Consider the following 23,074-nt stretch of genomic DNA (forward strand, 5'->3'; position numbering starts at 1 on the left):
CTCACCCTGATATTATATTCTTAGTAGCCAGGTGAGAATTAAAGGTTCAAATGTCTGGCTAATTATCAGACTAGGGGAGGCTTGCAGGTTTGCCATCAATGAGAAGAGGATCCTGGTTCACGTCTTGCTAACAGTATCTACTTGTTTAAAATGAAATAAAAAGGAGCCAGGCACGGAGGCATAGATCTATTTATTGTAACATCTGAGTGGCCGAGGCAGGAGGATTGCTGGAAACTTAAAGCAGGTTGCCTGATTTTCTTAGGGGAATTCCAAGGACTACAGAGTGAAGCCCTGTCTCAAAACGTAAACAAAATGATAACAGACAAAAACAAAACCACACCAAACAGAATCATACTGTTTTAGAAAGTGTAGAAAGCAGATTCATAAATAATGCAGGAAAGACCCTTCTAATCTGTCCAAACAGACAGGCACATTGTGCTGGGAAAGGCCTCTCCGCAAGGTCACACTAGTCAGCTCAAAGCTTTACTGATGTTCTTGGAATTATACAGATGTAATGGTTCCTATGATTCTGTGGTCTGATTTTGTTGTTGTTGTTTTGAGCCTGAGCCTATGTAGCCTTGGCTGTCCTAAAACTCACTATGTAGACCGGGCTGGCTTTGAGCTCACAGAGACCAGCCTGCCTCTGCCTCCCACAGGCTGGGATTAAAGGAACGTACTACCACCTGTAGCTCTGTAGAGCTTCTTTCAGGGTATTACCAGTGAGGTGTGTGTTAAAGACAAGGTTACGGTCATTATTAGTCCTTAGACTGTATATGTGTGATAGAACTCAGCTAGAGAGAAAAAGCACACGTCTCTAGAGGTACAGAATTAAATAAAGATAATCTCCACAGGTGTTTCCCTGGGTCCTGGGCTTCTCCATCCGATTCTGCTGTCTTTTGATAGAGTATTTTTATAATATCATTTGTTCTCATCTAAGCATTTATCATTATCCGCAAAAGCTTTCTTGATGAGAATATTGTAGATGCTGCGTGGCTTTGACGTTAGCATTTTATTTGGATGACTGATCTTGCAGATGTGAAAATGTTAATGAATTATTCATGAAATTGCTTTCCTCTGAAATTTTAGTTTGGTTCTTCGTGTTAGTTAATAAACATTTTGTGTCTTTTTGTGTTGTTTTCCTTTATTAAATCTGGTGAAGAAGAGAGCATGCTCCCTCTGATGGAGCCAGCCCCTCCACCTTCCCTTGGAACCCTTCTGCGAAGACTTCCCTCAGCCTGTTCGCCAGGCTGTGAATCGGGCACAGAGCAGCTGCTGCTAAGAGAAAGTTGGGGGCATGCGCCTTGTCTCAGCAGGTCAGAAGTGGGGGAAAAAACTTAGGCTGTGGCAACGTTGTCTACCAGTGTGAACAACCGGCATTTTTATTGCATTTGAGAATGCTCTCATGTCAGTAGTTAGTACTGACTACACATTTTCTTTTTTATTGTCTGCATCCACAGACATGGAATGATGGAATTACAGTTGATGTCAAGGAATGAGATTCTTTTATGCCTTATCAAAACAAAACAAAACAAAACAATCCTTGTTAGTGGCAGCACATATACAGAGAGCACCACGCTCACAACCCAGACCGCACCATCTCCACCCAGGCTCCTGGGTAGCAGGGACTGCAGCGAGTTACAGTGGACCCACAAGACGCCGTTAGAACTGTCCGTTTGCTTCTCAGGATGAGAAAGAGAAACAGAGTTGCAAAACACTTCCAGACTGTCAGGAGGGTGTTGACACTGACCAAAAGGGACCCAAAAGATTCAAGGTCATAAGTAGAGTCTGTTGTATGCCTTTGGAGACAAGAGATCTCAGCTAGAATGTGGAAAAGAGGAGACTTTTCAATTCGACTTTGTGTGAAATTCAAAAATAAGAGTTAATGATTACATTACATTTTGGTTTATCTATTGTTTTGTTTACCTTTTAAACCAAGGCTTGCTCTATTCCAGCTGACAGGATGCTGGGAATATCAAGTCAACTGTTTTCTGATGTGGGGAGGGCATTGGCAGTGAGGTCACCATGTGCGTCAGTCCTGATGGCCCAATATGGCCTTTTCACATGGATAGACCCTAGGAGCAAGGGTGGGTCCTCATCCTGACTGTGTGTGTCTGACACATGGGCCAACCACCCTCATGCTTGCTTAATTTTTACTAAAAAAAGAAAGAAAAAGTAACAAATTGTCTTTACACCTTGGGACCTTGTAAAATTCTGTTTTATAGAAAAAGTTCAATATTTTCAACACTTCCCATTATTAATCACTACTTTACTGATAAAACTTTAGAAAGTGTGACCCTGGAATTTCATCATGCAAAAATATTGACTGCAGCAGGAGAGAACGTTTTTTTTTTTTTTAAAAAAAAAAAAACAACTTATTTTTTTTTTCTCTTTTCAAACTTAGGAACCTGTTTAAGATAGTCAAGAAGGCAGTGGCAGGATAAACACAAGGAACAGGAATGTATCAAAACCAGATTAACACGCGCGCGCGCACACTTACACACACATACACTCACGCACACCCCACCCCACAAACCTGTACAAAATGTTCCAATTAATGAGAATAGGAAACAAATTAGGTCAACTATGTTACAATTGAAAAGGAAAAACAAAAAAAAGGGTTCTGGAATTTCTTCTTTCCTCCCACATGTCAACACGTCATCCATGTTCGTAAATCAAGGGCAATGAAGGGAAATACACGCGCAGTATCGACTGCAAATCCATTCCATACAGTAGACTGTCTTCCCCCAAAGATACTGCGGCTTTCTTCTTCTCTAAAGCATCATTAATAAAATGCAGTTGCACAAAAAGCAAAGATGTTTTGACAAACAGGTGTTTGCATTTATTCCTTTTTAGGAACAATACCTAAAAAATAAAATAATTAAAAAAAAAAGAGCTGCCCTCGGCCCTCCCCCACAAAAAAACAAAGATTCACACAGACACATTGGGATATATGTACAACCGAATCAACCCCATTCTAAAGAAGCGACCGTAATCCCCCCACAAAGGGACAGAATCGGAACTGTAAAAATCAGAGTGAAGATTGCTTGCTGAAAAGCCTGAGAACTTTTTTTTTTCAGTTGGTTCTTCTGCAAGGCTGTGACACCTGCGAAGACATGTAAAATCTAATTTTTCTTTATTTTTTTTGCTACAGTCTTTAGACTAAGCATGCAAGACATACGACTAAGTGCAACTGAGTGAAATGTATATTTTTAATTTTTTTAATCATTCCCTAAAGGTTTGAACTGAGGTATGCGCACTAGCGTTCTCATGCTGTCATCTGTACTCATGTCTAGCTACACATGCTGAGAATGAACTAATCTACCAGATTTTTATCCTCTTTTGAATATCTAACCAGCAACCACTCAGTTTCGAAGCACAGGCCCCCTTCCCATGACCCTGCCTGGCTACTGCCTGCACATCATGAAGCTGCCTGGAAAAGTGGGGGGTGGGGGGCGTGAGTAACCACAGACCACCCCCTCTACTGAAGGCAGAGCAAAGCTTCAGAAGTAATTGCCAAAGACGTTCTATTCTAAGCGTATGAGTGGATGGGAATGTCACCTTTGTGTGCGTGTGTGTGTGTGTGTGTGTGTGTAAATGAAAGAATGCTGACCAAGTCAGAATCTGAACAAGGAAAAACAACAGCAAAAAGCAGAAAAGGAACTAGAAGATATATGCCAAGATAAAACAAAATTAAAGCAGTGATCACAGCACAGCCCTTAACAAAAGTGGCATACGAATGTTCTAAAAAAAAAAAAATCTCTTTATTCTAGAAGTGGCCTAGTGCAGTCAGACACTTTTCTATTCTCTCTGAATTCATCCTAAGTGTCTCCTTGATTTATACGCTAATTTTCAGTATCATACATTCATTTCTTTGAGATGGTATCCCATTCTTTCCCTAGGAGCTATAATACTGTTTTCCTGTCTGCTTTTTCTCTGCAGTAGCCCCAGATTTTCTCCTTACAGGAGTTAGTTTTGGTCTCTGTACAGGTACAGAAAAGAAAAAAGGAAAAAAAAATAGAAAAAAAAAGCAAAAAAACTTTGGTTCCATTGCCTACTTAGTCTGCTAAATGAACTCTGTTGGAGGGGCGATTGTTTCCCTCAGGTTGGCAAACAGCCTGGACCTCATCATTTGCCTCTGAATCCTTTTGCCTCCTTTGATCAACAATAAGAGGATATTTGGCTTCATCATATAAAGCATAAAAGAAAATAATTTACCTTTGCGTAACATCTTTGGTAATTTTAGAAATAAAAGGTACAAAGTATATAAATTAAGCTCCCAAAGGCTCTCAAACTAAACCCAAACAAAAGCTATAGCCCTAGATAAATAAGTGCCAGGGACGTGGGTGCAGACGGAAGTGTGAGGGGGCTGAAGGGCTGACGGGTACACTGACCTAGAGCTATCGCCTTCTGTGGGCCCTGCTCCCAGGAGCCTCCGTCTGTCTACCGGTGTCAATGGCTAAGTCAGTGCAGCCAGAAAGGCAGTTCTGACTTTGCATGCTGGAAAGGACACATCAGCACCCGCTGAGCTCAGTCTTCGTAAACTCCCAAGACGAGTTCAACATGAAGTCTCATTTGCATTAAAAGAGAGGAATGCCACCGAGTGAGCGGGTCTGAACTGATGTGCAAACTCAGCAGTGCTGAGGGAAGTTAGTTAGGGAAGCTGGCTTTTTGGTCATTTTGCAAAAAAAACCAAGCCATGCTGGAAAGGATAACACAGAGTCTGCGGTCCTGGCCACTGGATTACAGGGGGGAGAGAGAGCCTTCCAGGGCCATCACGCCAGTCTAATTATTAAAGATTGTTTACTCTTTTCAGTGTCTCTCTTGGCTGTGTTTCCTGAGAGAACGAGGTGGCAGTTACTCACAATGGCGGGCACTGTGAAAATAAAAGGAAAAAAATCTCAACCATTCCCGTTCCACCCCCAATACTGCTTCTGTGAAATGAACCTGCTATGTCCCTAGAGTATGTGCGTGTGTTTCTCTCTTCTGTCATTCATGCTCTTCCTGGTGGGACATCACGTCCCTGTGAGAGGACCTTCAGGTGTAAGGTGCAGCCTTTGGAATTTTTTTTTCTTTTTTTTCTTTTTTTGGAAAAAAGACCAAACGGAATGTTTTGTTTTGTTTTGTTTTGTTTTTTTTTTTTAAAACTTGAGAGAAACGTGGTGATATCTATAGGAAAATGGAATGAGTGCCGGAAAACTACAGACGAGAAATGACATTCAGCTTTGTATAATAAAAACACCTATTAACATTCATCACAAGGTACAGAAGATGTGAAGCCTCCAAGAGGCCGTGGGCCCAAATGGAGGCCTGAGGTCAGAACTTAAAATGGTATAGAAGCAAAAAAAAAAAAAAAAAAAAAAAGCAATACATTAAAAAGTTTGGGATAATTATTTTAACCCCTCCCCCCAATAAACACACAAAGGCCTTCCCCATCCCAACTGGAAGCAAAACAAAAACATACAAACAAACAAACCAAAAAAAAAAAAAAACCCAAAGTGAGTAAAGGCAGTGATATCAACATGCAGCGCTGTGCAAACAGGTCGTCCACTGGAACCTTGAATTGGGGCTAGCGAAGGCTTGGTCTGCGGTGGCGCAGGTGCGCGAGCTCAGTCGGGCGTCCTCGGTGTCTGCCTTGGCAGGACAAACTGCAGTTCAAAGTCTGCTGCGAAAAGTGAATCCGTTTATCGAATTTACAACACTGATGTTGACTCAAAGAGGAAAATCCCAAGTACCAAACAGGTCCATCCAATGCACAGAGTACAAATCCCTTTCGTCAACAAAAAGTAGAAAAATCAAAAATACTCCCAAATGGGATTCTTGATGGCACTAAGAGTTAACACATTTCAGAGTTGTCAAAGTGTAGCGAAAATCCTCCAGACTGTACAACAAGTGGAGAACGGTTTCACCACTAACTTTTGACGTGGTTTTTTTTTTTTTTTTAAATTTGTTTTGTTTTGTTTTGTTTTTTTCCCGTTCTTCGGTCTCGGGGGTCGGCCCGCCTGGAGGTTCAGTCCATGTCCTCATTCACTGGTTCGTCTTCGTAATCTCTGTCATGGTCGAAATCTGGACTGTGGTTGGCTGTTGTCACTAAGGACAGAGGCCCTTCAGCTTCTTCCGGGTCAAGGGGTTCCTCTTTGACATGTACAGGATGCCTAAAGAGACAGAGAGAGGGAGAAAGAGAGAGAAAGAGAGAGAGAGAAACAGGCTTAGAGAGAGGCATCCATGGGCCACTGTTGGGGCAACCAAAACACACAATCCAGTAGACACTGAGTGATCCTGGCCACACATGTTTTTCAATTATGGTGGGAAACTTGCTATGACTTAATGTCTGTTGTTCATTTTCATGGCCTACATTCCAAGGCTCTCGGGACCATGGCCTGGGGCTTCTCGACTGCTTGGCGTAATACCACTGGCGCTGAGAGATCCTTTGGACATTTTTGTTTTAGAAAGTCTCCTGTCCAGAAATCATTTGTCCTGCTTTTCCTGACCCCCGAGTTAGCAGAGGACCTTGTAACAGTGCAGAGTATGGAGCTCAGACCTGCATTTCTAAGAGATTCCAGATGATGGCGCTGGTCCCAGGACCATACTTTTGAGTACCAACTAACAGGCCCCATAGCGACATCCTGGGTGGATGAATGCCACCCCGCAAATAATTATGTGAAATGGGAATCTATAATACAGCGGTGGTTCACGGGGACCACTGAGCACAGGAGGCTGGCTGGGCTAATCATGGCTTGCTGTGTGTTCTGCTCTGCTAGTTAACATGCAGAACCTGTGAAAGAACCCTCCAGAGGACGACCCCAAGCGAGGGTCTATCATTAATCAACTTCAAGCAAACACAGCAAAGAGACACCATGATACATGCTTGAAGCTCCAAATTAATGCATATTTTTACAAACTGTCAATAAGGCAAGAAAAGCCCTGCCAGGAAACACAAACGGAGAGGAAAAGGCTTGCTCAACACAACAATATGATAAGAGAGCAGAGCCCCAATCAGAATAATAACGCTGTCAGCTGTAAACAAGGCAAAACACGAGGCCCGGCTGGTAGCCGCCACCCGGATACTCTAGCTACCTTGAGAGCTGCCAACTTTCTCATTATGGACTCGGGCTCGGTTCATCGAGAGGGGGCTGGCACGATCACACAAAACCACTCTGATAACAACTGTGAAAAGCTGTTCGTAAATCATATTTACAACTGATCTTTTGCAAATACAAATGACTTTCTGTTGGGGGGGGGGTATTGATATGTAAAAGAACCATTCAAGTTAAAATGTGCCTATCTCTAAAATAGGCTGCAAGGGGGAGGGACTTCTAATGGACATTATCAAGTATTAGTAAGAAGAGGTGGTACTGGGGATGGCTGGCTTCCTAAACAGTTGATGCTGTATGCAAGCCCCAAGGGCCCCTGGAGCCATTTAAAAATAAACAGAGGCCTTCCCTGGAAGGCAGGAACCTTCCAAGTCAAGGGACACTAAAATGAGCACAGCGAAGAGGGAGTCGGGGGTCTAGAAGTCAGATAAAGAGCTTTAAACAATAATACCCATACGCTTACAAACCATTTGCACAACAAACCAGGGTCTCACAGTACACTCTCTATGCGAGTCTCCAGCTACGTAGAAATTTGAATAGTTGGGCTCATCTTTGTGTCTGAAATAAGGCCTAGACCTGGCTATCTAGTCTGCAGAGTTCCTCCATGAAAAATATGCACTTCAAGAGAAAGACCAAACATTTCAAAGAGGGTAGTTAGTGTCACTCCATGCTTGGGGCACCATGTCTCTTGCCTGTATGTAGTCAGCCTGGATTATGGCTGGTGGCAACCCCTCCCTTCCTTTTGGGGATCGTATTATTTATTACATACTTTAGACACAGCAGGAATTAGTTTCTTTCTTTTTTGTATTTCGTTGGCTTTTCCGTTACAGTTTTTCTGGTTATGTGCGATTCCATCTGTTGATAAGCCACTCCCTCCACACTGGACCTTCTGCAACCGCCTTCCCTCCCCTCCGCTGTTCGCAGACTACAGTGAACCATCGCTAGCCATTAATCTTTCTCCTTCTGTTGATTTACCTCCTTGGGATAAATGTCTAAGAATGGAATTGTTGGAGCAGAGGCCAAAACATCTTTATGGCTCTCCTGATTTATTGGGATATTAATTTGCAGAGGGGTGCTATCAAGTGAGATTTGATGTCAGGGTCCCAAGTGTTACTTTGAAAAAACAGTTTGTGGTCTCACAAGTGTGTGGTACGGTCCAAGTCACCTTGAACCACACCCCCTGCATTAATAAAAACAGTGGACACTTATTTCTGCCTCCCGATTTCACTCTATGGAGATCAGTGACTTACCAATCACTCCATCACCACTCACTATGTGGGTTTACTAACGTCCAGCAACAGGAATTCGCCCTTTCAAAACAATTATTTTTTAAGCTGTTACTGAGGTTCAGCTGCTATTTTTCAGAATAACACTCACCTGCTTGAATTTCTAAAATCTATCACACTTAGTACTGCATGGTGCAGCCTGGGGCTATTACACAAAGCCTTGGAGGTAAGGGTCAGAAACCCTAGGAAAATAGAGGCTCATCTTGATGTAACAGTCTTGGTTTATGACTGTAAACCATCGTTTTCCAGCTTCAGCCCCAAACAACAAACGGAAGGCTCCCCCAAATCTGACTTCCTAACACCACAGACTATTTTGTTCTTCCCTGAATTCATTGAGTATTTACTGCCCGCAAACACAGGTCATGATGCTGGCATGTTTGCATGGTCTATCCTAGTGCTTAACATAGAATGGATGGCCAAGAAATACCACCAACCGGATCTGCTATATGATGTCCTGCAAAATCTACACCAGGTATGACAGTAAGGATTCTTCAGCCTTCCAGGTAAGATTAAGACTGTGAAAGGCTTCCCTTCCACTGGGCATATACATGGCGTACCATCGACAGAACAGGGCTGCACAGTGGATGGCCCTCGTAAGCCTCCCTGTACCAGGCCTACTATTTCCAAAAGGGCTCCCAATGGATAATGGAGCAAAACACCATCTCTCTGTTCCCCTTACATCTGAGTAATCCTTTTGTACAGCCTTCCTGGGGAACACATGGATTTTTATTTCAACTATATCCAGCTAGTGTTTAAAGGCATTGTGTCCTGTTCAACAGTCTTTGGTATGGTGGTCCTTTAGCTCCAGAATCAAAGTACACTGCCCCCAAACCATCACTGTGTGACTACCTTCTACCATTTTTTTTTTTTTTTTTTTTTTTTTTTTTAGAGAGAAAGGGAGTGCTGAGGTCTGTGTCACGGCAAAGGGAAGAGCAGAGAGCTGGATTGCAACACTGCGTGTGTGCAGGGCCAGCGTCCTAACAGTGTCTTGTAAGCCTTGTAAAGTTTATGGCTTGATTTATTCCAATAGACTGGAACAGTTAAAAAACAATTTGCATCCTAGCAGGGTAATGCACACTGGACAAGAATGAAATCTCTGTCATTACAGAACTCACTTAATGGAAGTACAGGGTCAGCGAGAGTAACTAACTGCGACACTGATAGGAGCCCAGGAAAGCTGTGGTCTTCCCAGAGCGCCACGGGGCACATGGCGTAAACCTGATGCGTGAGCATCGCATCTGACAGCACTGTGCAAGGCCGGGCTCCCTCTTCCCCTCCCTCTCTCTCTCTCTCTCTCTCTCTCTCTCTCTCTCTCTTGTAGTTGAAGCTTTGTTACACTTTAGGATGACTGCTGCAAAATATAGTTTTTTGGTATGTCTGCTGTTCGTTCAATCTTGTTAAGCAAATGAACTTCCATCATGGATAGGCTGTCTCCATGACCAACCTTCCCCTCGCCCCACTTTTCTTTTTCTACTGATCATTCTAATAGGATAAAAACATGAATTACACCTTGAACAGACTGTGGGAAAACAGTGTGCCTTCCACTCAGTGACTTCATGTATTCTTGCTCAATGCATATGTCTTGGAGTGGCTTCTATGCTACCTAGTGTTGCTCTGAACTTCCTAAATACTGAAATAGAATGTCCCAACAATGATGACTATCAGTGAGGTAACAAGAGTCCGAAATACCAGTTAGCTCTAGGAAAGATGAAATTCGGTGGCAGTAGTGGGAAAGACACACGCTTTCCTAAAATGCTCGAGTGTTGGTGCTGGGAGATTATGCCCACATACTATAAGAACCATCCTGCCCACCTCTAAAGATCTCTTTTGAAGCACTCAGGGCACGAGGTTCAAATGTTAGAAAGCAAAATCTCAGATTTCCCCACCACGCTGGCCGAGGCCGCTTTTTCCCCTTTGTCACCAGACGCCAGTTCATTCTGTGCCTACTTGTTAAAGGTCACATGTTCCATTCCCATCCCTCAAATTTCCTAAAAATAAGATGTTGGTCAGTAATCCAGAAGGCATGTGCAGACAAGTGGCCTATTCCTGGAGCGGACGGTGCTGGAAACACTGAGCTGGTTTACTCACTTCAAGTGGGCCACGGTTTGGGAGAGACTCGCTGAGAGGGAGACTGTCATGAGTAGCGGGGGCCGCTGCACACCCAAGCATCTGGAATCACGGGGGTTTCTTTTCTGTTGTGAGGCCCTTCCTAGGAACCAAAAGGGACACAGGGGTGCCCCAACCTGGTGGCCTTGCTGAGCTCTGTGTGGTCCTGGGGTCATTCGCATGCAGCCCAGGCAGCCACCGCCCACTGATTCGTTCTGTTCTATGCGCTCTCATTATCCCGCCGTCTGCTGCTGTAATGCTCCTATTAATTTTCCTTTTGATATTTTAAGAGCAATCTATAAATCATGCCGCCTTTCACTTGTGCCATCGTTAATGCCTGGTAATAAGGCCGCAGTGGCGAGCTCAAGTGGTTAAACTCGGCGCACAATCAAGTAAACAAGCATCTTTTCCCTTGCCCGGTTCTGCTTGCCTGGAAGCTGAACACGCCAGGAGCTTTCTCAAAGAGGTGTATACTGGTTTTAGGAGAAAAATCACAGTATGACTTAAATAACAGTCTGAGACACCAAGTGGGGGAAACTTCTCATTTTCTTGCTGTGTGCACTTACCGTGGATGAAGCCCATTGCTTTTACGAGAGAGTTACTAACTAGTCCTTTTATGCACTAACAAGCGGCACTAAGGCTCTTAAGAAATCAGAAACGATAGAAAAGGTGTGTAGAGGGGCCAGAGAAGAGCTCGTTTGAACGTTTACCAGGGAGACTAGGTTAGGTGACAAAGAACTTTGGGTAGACAGTACTCACACAGCTTGCATAGGGGATCTGCCCGGACTGCTGTCACTCTCGTTGCTGTTGGTGTGCTCCATGGCCCCGTTCAGCTCCTCCCGGATGGCGCTGGCCAGGTTGCCCAGAGTGGGATTTCCCATGGAAGCGGTAGTGTACAGAGGTATACTATTCTCAGCCATGGAAGCCTGCATCAACCCAAAGAAAGCCAATGAAATTGTAGGGGAGGCAAGACAAGAAAGTTCTATGTCATGAACGTGCGGTGTGTGCGACAGCCTGTGGTTCAGGGTCACAGTGATCATTGCTGACAATTCCCAGGAGCCTTGGACTTCATTTGGATAAGCTAATCTGGGCACCGATAAGTCCATGGGTGAAGTCACCTGCTGGGTCCTGCCTTGTGGAGTCACATGGCTTAGACGAAAGTATCTAATATGAAGTGTATATCCAATGCCTTTTTTTTTTTTAGGAAGGACTGAATATTTCCAGATCATAGTGAAATATAATGGAATTTTCATTTCTTTATCCATTTTTGATGACTCCACTATTGGATATCCAAGATCTGATCAGATTATACGGCCACATGGCTCAAATTTATGAGAACTTCCATAAACACCCATAGGAAAGGAAGAGGTTATAGAACTGGAATCAATTTTTTCTCCCTCATCATTCCCATCTTAATAATTTTTGGAGCTGCTTAGTGAAGGCTGACATGACCAGATGAAGGTAAAACCGCAGTCTTTCACCCTCAGACCAATCATGGAGGACTTCGGGGGTGAAGAGGAATCTCTAGCAAAAAGAAAGGCTAAATCATATTTCCTTTACAATCAAGCATATCGATATTAAAGGTGACAAAGTCATTCCAAATGAATGTCAGCAAAAAAAAAGTATGGAAAGGACTAGAACCCCCCCTAAAAAATCTACCCCCCAACTAAAGTCTGTAGACTACTTTCATTATCTGTCATACCAAATGTAACTATAATGGCCACCCTGTCTCAATGCAGACAGTTGTCAAACAATACCATGGGACTGAAGGAACCCCATTTGTTTCTCTTGGGTAGGAAGGAAGTGTGCCCCAGTGACTTTTTCTTTTATTATTCAGGACAGACTTGGAAAAAGAGGCAGCTGTAATTAGATGAAGATTTATCAAAATTGTCTTCTTTTAGACTATACTATGCCTGGTTTTCCATCCTAATGAGAGAAAGTATGATCACAAGACAGTCTGGCAGGGTGGCTTCCGTTGGCCCACCATGTGAGAGCCCTAACTATTCTGGAAAAGCTGGCACCAAAGAGAAGGTATGAGCCAGCAACAAAGGGGAAGCAGGAGCGGAGCTGGGCTGCAGGGAGCCTGCCTGGTAGTCAGCTGCAGTCCTGCTCCTTGCATAAAACCCAAGGTCCCCCTCTTTCCCCGGTGCAATTATCGCTTCCTTTTTAATATTAAAGGGAGGAGGGTAGTGTCTCACGATTTCCTGGTGTGGTGACCATTTCCCACTCTGCTACGGTTTACCAGATAATCTGCTCACACCCAGCACTTTCTAAATGCATCTTTTATAATTGCAATAAAACATTTCTATTCTTTCTGGGCAGAAGAGTTGGCAGTGTAATATTACTGCCAGCTGCGGCTGGGCTGCCATCTTCAGTTGCCTTATGTGAGACCACACAGTGGTCACATTTGCCTGCTATGTCAGTGCTGCTTCGACTGTCAACTGAGTGGCATCTCGCTGGGAGCATCACGGGATCTGCTCTCACTGGACACCTCCACCGCCGCGTGGTCAGGATGGGAAAGAAACTGGGGCCATTGCTACCTTGATATTTTATTGGATTCCAAAGCCCCACACTGAGAAGTAAAAACCATGGGGGGAAAAGCTGTAGTCTGTTAAGATGAATATCTGTTTATTCTTTTTTATTCTCAAAGTATTATGGGTGAAAGCACTTCTGACTGACAATGGGCTGTGTGGATCATGGGAAGAGGCCCAGAAGCGACAGTGACAAAAGTCAACCAATGACAAGACCTTGTCTTGGTCCCTTAACTCTCAGATACGATGTCAGTACAGACAACCAGTCTTGTTTCTTTAAACAAAACACTAGTCACTGGGCTACAGGAAGGTACTGGAACTTGGCCCACCACTGTGCCTCTTCAACAGTCCTTCGCGGAGTGAAGGACCAGAGCATCCCATACATCATCGCCTTCTAACAGGTCCTTCCTGTCGCTGATGCTCTTAGGAGCAGATGGGTCACAATGTTTATAATGGACTTAATTATATAAATGATCCCGGGCACAGTGTGTGGCTTCCTCGCAAACTGGCACCTCTGTCAGGAACACAAAGGTTCTTAAGTGATGGCACGCGAGTCTGCAAGAACCATGGCTTCTGGAACGTTAACTGCTCTGCGCTCCCCGGGGAAAAGGCAGTCTATAAATATGAAGCTTTACAGTTACCCGTAGTTACTTCACTTTTTCAGAGCATAATGCAATCTGTCCCGAGCCCCATGTTTTATTTCTGTAGTGGATTCTGCTGTCCTATTTTATAAATTGTATATCATGCCGTTATGTCGCTCTAGTAATTTTTTTTTTAAAGATATTGTTGCACTGTTATTTTTACTCGCCTTGAAAATGGAAGTGGGTGATAATGGAAAGGAAGGCCTGCTGGTGGGGTCTTTATTTAATTTGCATGGCAGGAAGCTGTCTTGGATGACTGGCTGTCTACTGGTGGGGAATCTAAATTCAAGAGGAGGGGCAAAGGAGATACTCCTTAAAGGGTTCCTGGAAAGCGGCAGGACAGTTTTGGGTGAGCAGGGGAAACACGGAAGTGTGCAGTGGGAGCAAAAACAAAGGTCTCAGAGATGGAGCATGAACGCGCGAGTCTGTAACGATAAAGCACGCTAATTGAAATTAGTCGCATAGTTAAGGGAATCCAAAGGATGAGGATCCTAATTTTTTTTTTCCCCTTTCCGTCTCATGAATGTAAAATGTGCTTGTAATTTTAATACCATTCCACATAGAGCCGCCTTTAAATTCGTACTTCACAAGACTCCAGGGAAAATAAGTTCTAATGCATGGTATTTACAGTGGCGGCGTTTAAGCAGCTCTCGTTTACCCTTCTAAAGTTACTACGTAAACCACAAGTAATTAAAAGAAGCGCAGAAAGTAGCTGCTCCTAGTAAATTTAGTTCAGGCTAAAGGGAAATAAATAGAATTACTAAGACGCTCAGTTCAGTGGGTCTGCCTTGAACTGTGCCAGGGCACGTTATCTGTGAGGAGCCTTAGGGTGCTGCGGGTGAGCTGGAAGGCAGGTCTGTGGCATGCAGAATAGGGGCTCTGTCAATGTTTGTTTAGCAAGTAGCGAGAGTAGGGCTGCTGCCAATGCCTCTTCCTCCCCCATCCAGTTCCCACGTAGCCATGTGTTCCAAGCCTTTTCCCACTGGCATCCCTTTTGGGGCGTTTGTTTCTCTATTTCTGCCTTCACTTGGGCGTTTCTGCAGGACCCTAACACTACCGAGACATCACTGAATTCGACACCCTATTATGGGGCGCTACAGTAAAGGCACTGAAAGGTGCTGGGAGTCTGCCCTGGCTGAAGAGAGATTTGTCTGCGGCCTATGTGATGGAAATGCTGCAAGATTCTTTTTTGGCCTGTCTTCTAGAATGGTCAAGGTGGGGTTTTTCCTAAATAGAAACAATGGCTCCAAGGATCCTGGCTACCTCCGAGCTCTTAAGGGAAATCTGGGTATGGAATTAGGTATTTAAAAGAAGTGATACCAGATACTCTGCTCATTTTAGACATAGCTTGGTGATGTGGTAACTGTGAGGAACGAGAAACTTAAGACTGGCTAGACAGGCACACAGATTTCCCCTCCCGTCGCTCACGCCTAGGGTACGCACCTTCTAGGACTCTCACTGAGGTAATACGTGATTTACGCGCAAGTAGGAAACAAACATTCTACGCGACCACGACTAGGTTTTCGTGAACAACTGCCCGGAAACGTCTACTTTCCTTGAGCTTTCTGTTGTTTCAACAGCTGACTTACACAAGAGGAAACAAACCCAGACCCCACTCCCACAGAAAAGAAAGGTGTTAAAGTGGACTTGAATAACGCCTCACTTTCTCTTTAAACCTGTGAACAATGGAAGGTCACGTGACATGGTGGCCTATCATCCAGCACATTAATAGCTGTGCTGGAGTAATTACACTTGTGGTATTTTTGCCTCAAGTGAAATTCTGAAATAAGAGGATGGAAATTATGATACTGCTGATAAATATTAATAAGTGAACTTTTAATTTTTTTTTTGCCACAATATTCAAAATGCTGAGCATCCTGCTAATGCTGAAGCAGCCCGATGTGTTTGCCTCCGGGGAGAACGATGCTTTGTGCACTTAAGAAAAAAGTTTAACGGAATTAAAATTTAATATCTAATTAGAGCGAGGCTAATATATTTTGAAATGAGTGGGGGAGCCCTGTGCCGGTGCTGCGGATTGGGGACGGCCGTTAATCTTACCTGTAAAGCTGCATTGAGAGGTGTGCAGTAGGCGTGGCTGCTCTGCATGTTTTTAATAAGGGAAGGGTTACTGTGCAAGAAAAAGACAGAAACTCAGAGTTAAATGCAATCGACCCAGGGGGCCTCACTACGTTCTGTTTTCAAGTTCGCTGGTAGCCTCTCCACATTTGGGATTCTCCCCCCTCCCAGTCACCGCACTGAAGGGAAAGCTCAAGCTTCTCCGTTTCTCAGGGTTGGTCTGGGTGAAGACGGTGGGGATGAACTGGGCTGTTGGCCCAGGAGACGCTGCCTTAGATTCTAACACAGGGGTATTTCCCTCGGAGGCCAGTATGCAAAGGGTTAGTTAGCTGCAGCCCAGACTTCCTTAGGAAGGAGAGAGCCTGGCACAGGGGCAGGCTGCCTGGGACTGCACGAGGAGCCTCTGCTCAGAGGCTCCACTCTTACTTGAACTTGATCCTGACAGCTATAGGAATGGCACTATTCTCCCAGGTGTATATCCCATTCTAATTCGGTGTTATGCCTGTTGACTAGGGTAAAAGAAATCAAGGTACCTTTTTTTTTTTTTTAAAGAAAAAGATCTCTGCCCCCAGTTAAAATAAAAGCACTACAAAATTACACTGGACATACTGAGGGAAAGTGTGGCTTCCAGTAGGTAATGGGGTTCATTTATCAACAGACTTTGAAGGAAATGACATTATCAATCTTTTTCGTCCCCGTGCTTAGGACAATTTGCTTTTCAGTTTTGGAGACAGTATCTCTCGCTAAAGTCCAGGCTGTGCTGGAATGTGCAGTCCTCCTGCCTCGGCCTCCTGGGGACTGTCATCATAGGCATGCACCCCAATGTCTAGCTTGCTAGGTATATTTTTCAGTTACTCATAATTATTATTACTTGAGTGTTCACATGGGGAAAAATCATGGCTCTATCTATCTATCTATCTATCTCTCTTTCTCTCTCTCTCTATATATATATATACATATATATATATATATATATTAACCATTATTTCCTTTCACTTGCAGGGATGGTGGGTAACACAGGAAATAACTAGCTTTGAGGGTCCCCGTGAGCTGCTGAATCAAGATACAGTCAGTCATTGGCATTAACAAAGACATTTTTTTTTTTTTTTAAAAAAAGCATCGTTCTAGGCACTGGCGTTCCAAAGAGAAACGAGCGAGGTACATGTACAAATCACACCGTTTGGTCTCTGTTGCAGAAAGCTGTGGCACTGCTCTGGGGTGAAATGTCATACTACATGGGATGAGTCAACCATGCAAAGCCAAAGCAACAGCAGAAACAAAAGAACAAAGCAAGTAAAGGCTCTTACTGTGCGCCAAGCTCGTCAGAGTTTTCACCGGGGCAGTATTTGCGAGGACGGCCTCGTTGAATATGGCGGCCACGTCTAAACTCTTCATCATCAACTGTCCAAAAGGACCCAAACTCATCCTCTACTCTGATAAAGCACTTATGCAGTGAGAGGTTGGTGCGAATGGCACCCTGGGATAGGAGCAGCAGCAAAGGAGATGGAGTGGCAACAAAAGGAGACGGGGTTGGGGGCAGAACAGACATCCAATACAGGGAACAGGAAAAAGAAAATAAAATGCAATAAGCATAAGCAAATGGCTTGTGAGGGTTAATATGCATCGCCGCCTAAAAGCTACCAGCATGGGATGTCACAGAGACCAGCAAGCAGGGGCAGGGGGACTGGTGGGTATACGAGACAGGAGGGATGAAATGCTCTTTCGTTTCCCTTAACTGAGACAACATGAAAACCAGTTCTTTGGTCTGACGCCGCCTAGCAGCCTCTACGGTACACTTGGTAGCACAATCCGAGCTGGGCTAAGAAGTTCAAACATGGCGGACGTACCCACTGATCTTTTGTGGCCTCCGTTTTTGGAACTCTACTTCATCCACTGTCCATACTGCCCCTTTAACGTTCTCTACTCGCACAAAACACTTGTGAAGACTAAGATTATGACGCACTGCATTCTGCAGCAAGTATAAAAGAGAGAACATTGACATTTTTTTTCTATAAGAAAAGACTCCAAAAAAAAAAAAACATAGCAGTACATTCAGCCCCCCTCCCCAATCTGTAAGACCATCCCCCAGAGCTGTAGTCAACACCCCCTCCCCCTGTGGAGGACCTTCTTTGAGTGTCTTTTCTGAGAAAAACACCAAATTATGAGTTAATAGTATTCTGGCATTGAAGCCTAATCTCTGGTACCATGTGACCAGAAGACACACACTGGTAAATATGCATGCAAGCCCCAAGCAGGTCCCTCCACATAAATCTAAAATACTGTTAAAACAATGTCGAAACCAGGAGCTGTATACAGTATGAAAGCTGTTCTTTACAGCCCCATCTTTATGGGATTCATAAAAAGGCATTTATTTTTAAATCATGAAAGGCGAACACTTTTAACTCCACAGCAGTATCTGCCTTAGAAACCGTGCACAGGCTTTATTAAGGGAAGTTCTAGATAAGGTTTTACCACTGAGAGTCCCAAGGCGTATAGCCAAGATGATTAGGGGGGCAGCCTCAGCACCAAGGGGTCAGTCTGTACCATCAAGCTAAGCCTTACCTTCCAGAATGTTTATGAACATGGGTAATCACACAGAAGAACAATTTTTAGTAATTGAGCAAATGCCAAGAACACACAGGTGGGACTCTCAATGGCAAAACGACTATGTTCTTGCGGCTGGTTTCTATGCTTAGAAGTCATCGTTGGCCATTGCTAAGTGGGATCCTCACAGCTAACAAAAAGAGGGTGTTCTTAATTCTAGTGTGAAGGGCTTTAAAAGTCTCCAGGAAAATCCACAACCCTGACTGGATAACCAAACTGGATACATACACTTCAGTCCTGCCTGGCTGGCTCGATGATGTATTCGAGACTATGACAATGGATTCCATCAGTTTTCTCATATAGAATGAGTGGCTCAGTGGGGGCAGAGGAAGCTGACACGTCTATTGAGCCTTTGGCACCAGATATAGAAGCCCATTGAGACAGGCTACACTCTTCTCCTACAGCAATTTGCTCTCTTGGTGGCAAATCTTGAAACTCTGAAAGGTCTCTGAGATTTCTGGACAATGACAGTTGGTGACAAAGAGGATTCGGGTTACCTAAAAGTTATTCTTCTCTGTGATAACAGTACTGAGAGAACAACGGGACAAATTTGATTACGTATGTGATGACGTGTGCGCCAGTGGGATCCCCAGAATGAGCACACAGGCAGCCTCTGAGTGTAGCTGGACGGAGATTCGTGATACCAGAATGACTATTCAAAGGGTATCCTCGGTTGAAAAACTTTCTGATGAGTTGCTTAAGAACAAAGCTCTGTGCATATAAATGCAACCTAGCTTTTAGGGAAATAATTTTCTTTCCATTTCATGGAGAATTATCTCCTCCAACAGTAAGGAGGAGAGAGAAGAAAATAAAGCCAGTTCCCTTTCAAAACTAAGACAGCACATGGACATACATGCGAGGTAGCTGGGGAACAAGGCAGCATCAACCATTGTTCAAAATTTTACCCAAGTATCAAAACGCACAAAAACTGAAAGACCCCAGAGGCCATTTCTGATGAAAGAATGACTGTATGATTTTGAGGGCTAGATATTAAAACAGAAAGAAACCAAAAAAAAAAAAAATCAAGAGTTTTTGTTTTTAAGAAAAAGAAAAGATGAATGACATTACTTCATTTTTCTTCAGATTATTGTCCCAGTAAGGACGCAGAGCGAAAATTATCTACATTGATGAGTCAATGGGTACATCTATGAGATGTTTGTATTAGCAACACTTCTGCCTTTACTTTGCAAAGCTGAAAACGGGAGATGGAAGTTGAAATTCATACCCATAACGGCGATTATTTTTCAATGTGATCATTTGGTATTTATAAAAAAAAAAGCAATTTGAAGGAAATGCCTACTTCATGCTTCAACTTCTTAAATTTTTAAAAGATTTGTAGCCAAAGAGCCTTTGTATTTTCTCTCCTGAGGCAGGCTGGGAAAGGGGCTCAGATCGACAACACAGTTTCCCGTCAGCCCCCATGTGGCTACTGAATTAATCCTGGGCCTATACTCATTTTCTTATAGAATGCGAGAAAACCAAAGCAGGTTTCCTCCGATTAAATTAAGGAAGTTGTTTCCTGTAATAGCAGCACCTGTTGAAATTACGGATAAGGACAAAGCCTAAATACTAGGTGGTACTAAAGTGATCTTCTTGGCAGAGTGCAAGAAATTAAAGATAGGAAGCTGAAAAAAGTTGTGACGGCTATTTGTGTAAGCCAGCCTGGCCTTGGGCTCACAACCTTCCTACTTTGCAGACGCTGGGATTGCTGGCATGCACCACCATGCCTACCCGGGAAGGCTCAAAGGAATAAGAGCCAGTGAAAGCTAAAAGGGGCTCCTAGCGCTTTAGGGGGTTACCTAGCAGAGTTATGGAATCTGACCTGTTCTGCGGCAAATGGTGTCATATCACATGGTGGGGAAATCACCTTTCTTCTTCGGGGTAATCCTGAGCCCCGGAATGGGAAACCGTGCATTCTTTAGTAACCACCCTTCTTACTGTGAGCACATGGATCACACAGCTTCCTCTACTGTGCGGTTGGTGAGCTGGGATCTAACCACTGAAGGACTGATTCGGTTTGGATGTGTCTCTAGGTTTCTAAGCGCACCCCTATAAATGACTCTCAGTTACCCACTCATGAATGACACGTGGTTTGTGTAAGCAATAAGGCCAACCTCAGAGCTAAGGGTCACGGTGTCATCTCTTTTCCCTACAGAGAACTCTCCAGCTGGTCTATCCTCGACTCTCTTGGAGGGGGTAGGGGCAGAGTGCCTCTTCCATTTGAACATTCCAACACAACAAGAACCCTTCTCCCAGGCACATCCCCAGGGCAAAGAGAATATTCTCATCACCCGGTAACCAAATTTTCTCCACTAGAACCTCCGTCCTCTAAAGGTCAAGTGTGAGACCACAAAACCTACCTTCCACGTGGCTGCATTGCGTCGGAAGTAAGCAAACATTCGTGTGAACCAGTTATAGATTTCGTTTAGTGTTAGCTGCTTTTCTGGAGATTCGAGAATGGCCTGCAAAGCGAAAGGGACCCAGAGAAGGTAATTTATGATCCAGCTGGCAGAAGCATGTGACTGTTCGTGAAGATGCAAAACAAAACGAAGCCAAAAAAAGACAAACAAACTAGAAACGGGAATTTGCAGCAAACCCCTCAGACAGCCCTCACAAAATGATCGAAGATTAATGGTTGTATTTAAACAGTTCAATAGCAAAACTCGAAATAAAATTATCTAATTGTTTGGAGTTTTTTATTTCTGTTTCCGTGCAGAAATATTAATTTATTAGTCATTCATAAAGCAGAATCAAAGAGAAATGCAAAACATTTCACTAGCTGATTAAAACTCAGTAATTATTTAGAGCTCAGATTAATTCTAGGGATCAGAGATTACTGTAGCTTTGTGATAATTGACTTGCCATCTTTAAACAGCCTTATTCTCACTGTTGTGTGAAATGAATTCCCTAATAATCACATCGTATTGTAATACTTAATCAAAAGCAATTATGTTATATATTGCAGTTTTAAAAAACCTTATAGAAAAGGTTTCAGCATGCTTGCATACTAAGCGGTTTTAAATCTTCTCCATCAATATCATATAAGCCACGTTCACCTTTTGGACAGCCTTTCGTGAAACGGTGTTATTTACTTACCTGCCTAATTAAAGATGCATACGTGAATGGTGGTCTAACTTCTGCGTTCTTATAAAATTCTTGGTTCTGCGCAATATCTGCTAAATATAAGAATCATTGCCCTATTAATGATCCCTTTTTAACAAGAGGCTCATCGACACGAACCGCAGATTCCCCACGCGGCCCCGGGCAAAGACAGAGTAGCTACCTGAAGAAATGGGCACGTTGTATTTGTCTGAGTACCGCCTGCGGATCGGTCCCACCGTGTGCATGCTGGTGGTGGTGATGACAGAGGGGCCTTGGGTGACAGGAGTTAGCGGGGCGGTTGGGGTCGTTGGAGTATGAGGTAAGCTCTGTGGAGAAGCCTCGGAGGCGGACTTGGAGAGGGTGACACTTGATACCAGATTCAGCTGTAAGGAGAACAATGCTGGTTAGAAGGACTTGAGAAAAGCCACACCAAATCAAAGGACAACAGAAACCCAAGCAACCAAGAAAACCTCTTTCGTCCCGTAGGAAAGAGAGGCCGACACCTGGCAAGGGTTGCCTCGCGAAATTGGCATGTTGCCAGAGGATTCACTTCTAATTAAAGGTATTCTCCTTTGCATGCCAGCGAGGCTGAGGACTGAAGGAACACCCAGCTGGCCTATAGCGGTATAAACCTGGCCTGGCCCGGGTGTACCACCAGAACTCGAAAGCTGGGCTGCTGCCTGAGACTTCCCTCCCCTCCTCCTTAAAACTGCAACAGATTTCCTAAGTGGCCACTTAGGGCTCTGAGTCACTAGAGACCTGCAAGAAGTTATGAGACTTGAGTCCATCATGAAACTGAATAGACCCGGGGTGGAGGGGGTGGCGCATGAGGAACGGTGGCTCCCACTAGACAGTGGCGCTGACTCAGGAGGCCCTTATCTATTCTTATAAAGTTGTAACATTTGGTTGCTTTGTAAAGTTTTAAACAGGCCAACTATGGAAGCTAATGTTATCTGAAGCATTGTAGAGCAGCGTGCATGAACATCTTTCCTTCTATTCTACTTCGTATTTTCTTACAGTTCTTGCACCGATGGGAAGGATGTCTGGACAGGAACTCCCTTGAGTCTGACAATGCAGAAGAACCTAGTATTTCCTGTCATGTTTATGCACGGATCAAATACTCAGAGAACCTCTCCCAAATTCAAGAAACTTCTACAGAGTACACGTTTACTTGGCCATATTTTATCACACCCCATTTCAAAGCAGTCACCATAATGTCTGTTTTGTCATTGTCAGATTCAACATTAAGCACAAGTATTATTTATGGAGGGTGTTAAAAGCGAGTCTTTGCTCCAGTGTGTTGGTCAGATTCAATCTTAATTCACCCACTAGGAATGAAAGAGACCACAAAATGTGTGTGAATGAAAGATTCACACACTAGACATCAAAGAGACCCTGTGCACTAAGTTCCAAGGGAAGGAAAAGGAAAGATCGGATGTCATAAAAGGAACATTAACAGAAAAACCCAAATTTAGTGCTCTGAGCTAAACAGTGGACTGGGAGGTTTCAGCTCGGCTTTCCTATGTTCAGTGTGAAATTCTGACTCAGCACACCACAAGCCCCTAGTGCCCAAGCACAGCAAGCTGGGGAGATGGCATACCTTTTCTGACCTTCAGCAAGCAGGGGCAATGCTGGAA

General features: G+C 43.9%; 1 protein-coding gene across 7 annotated transcripts in view; it reads right to left on the reverse strand.

The window, feature by feature from the left end:
• Nucleotides 1-1,294: 1,294 nt before the first annotated feature.
• Nucleotides 1,295-23,074, reverse strand: part of Foxp1 (forkhead box P1) — a 237,106-nt gene continuing 215,326 nt past the window's right edge. For 5 of the 7 annotated variants that reach the window (XM_041680448.1, XM_041680432.1, XM_041680459.1 and 2 more), the window contains 7 exons: nucleotides 21,619-21,820; nucleotides 21,432-21,511; nucleotides 20,696-20,797; nucleotides 17,579-17,700; nucleotides 15,714-15,783; nucleotides 11,243-11,409; nucleotides 1,295-6,152 (listed from right to left, as the gene is read on the reverse strand). In XM_041680448.1, coding sequence (XP_041536382.1) covers nucleotides 6,008-6,152; nucleotides 11,243-11,409; nucleotides 15,714-15,783; nucleotides 17,579-17,700; nucleotides 20,696-20,797; nucleotides 21,432-21,511; nucleotides 21,619-21,820 — 888 coding nt within the window. In that variant the 3' untranslated portion in view covers nucleotides 1,295-6,007. The remainder of the gene's footprint in view (nucleotides 6,153-11,242; nucleotides 11,410-15,713; nucleotides 15,784-17,578; nucleotides 17,701-20,695; nucleotides 20,798-21,431; nucleotides 21,512-21,618; nucleotides 21,821-23,074) is intronic. The other 2 variants (XM_041680457.1, XM_041680441.1) reach the window with 1 other exon arrangement.

The sequence above is a fragment of the Microtus oregoni genome, unplaced genomic scaffold (assembly GCF_018167655.1).
Source record: "Microtus oregoni isolate MIOR12 unplaced genomic scaffold, Mior012 000002F_ref0000024, whole genome shotgun sequence".
NCBI lineage: Eukaryota > Metazoa > Chordata > Mammalia > Rodentia > Cricetidae > Microtus > Microtus oregoni.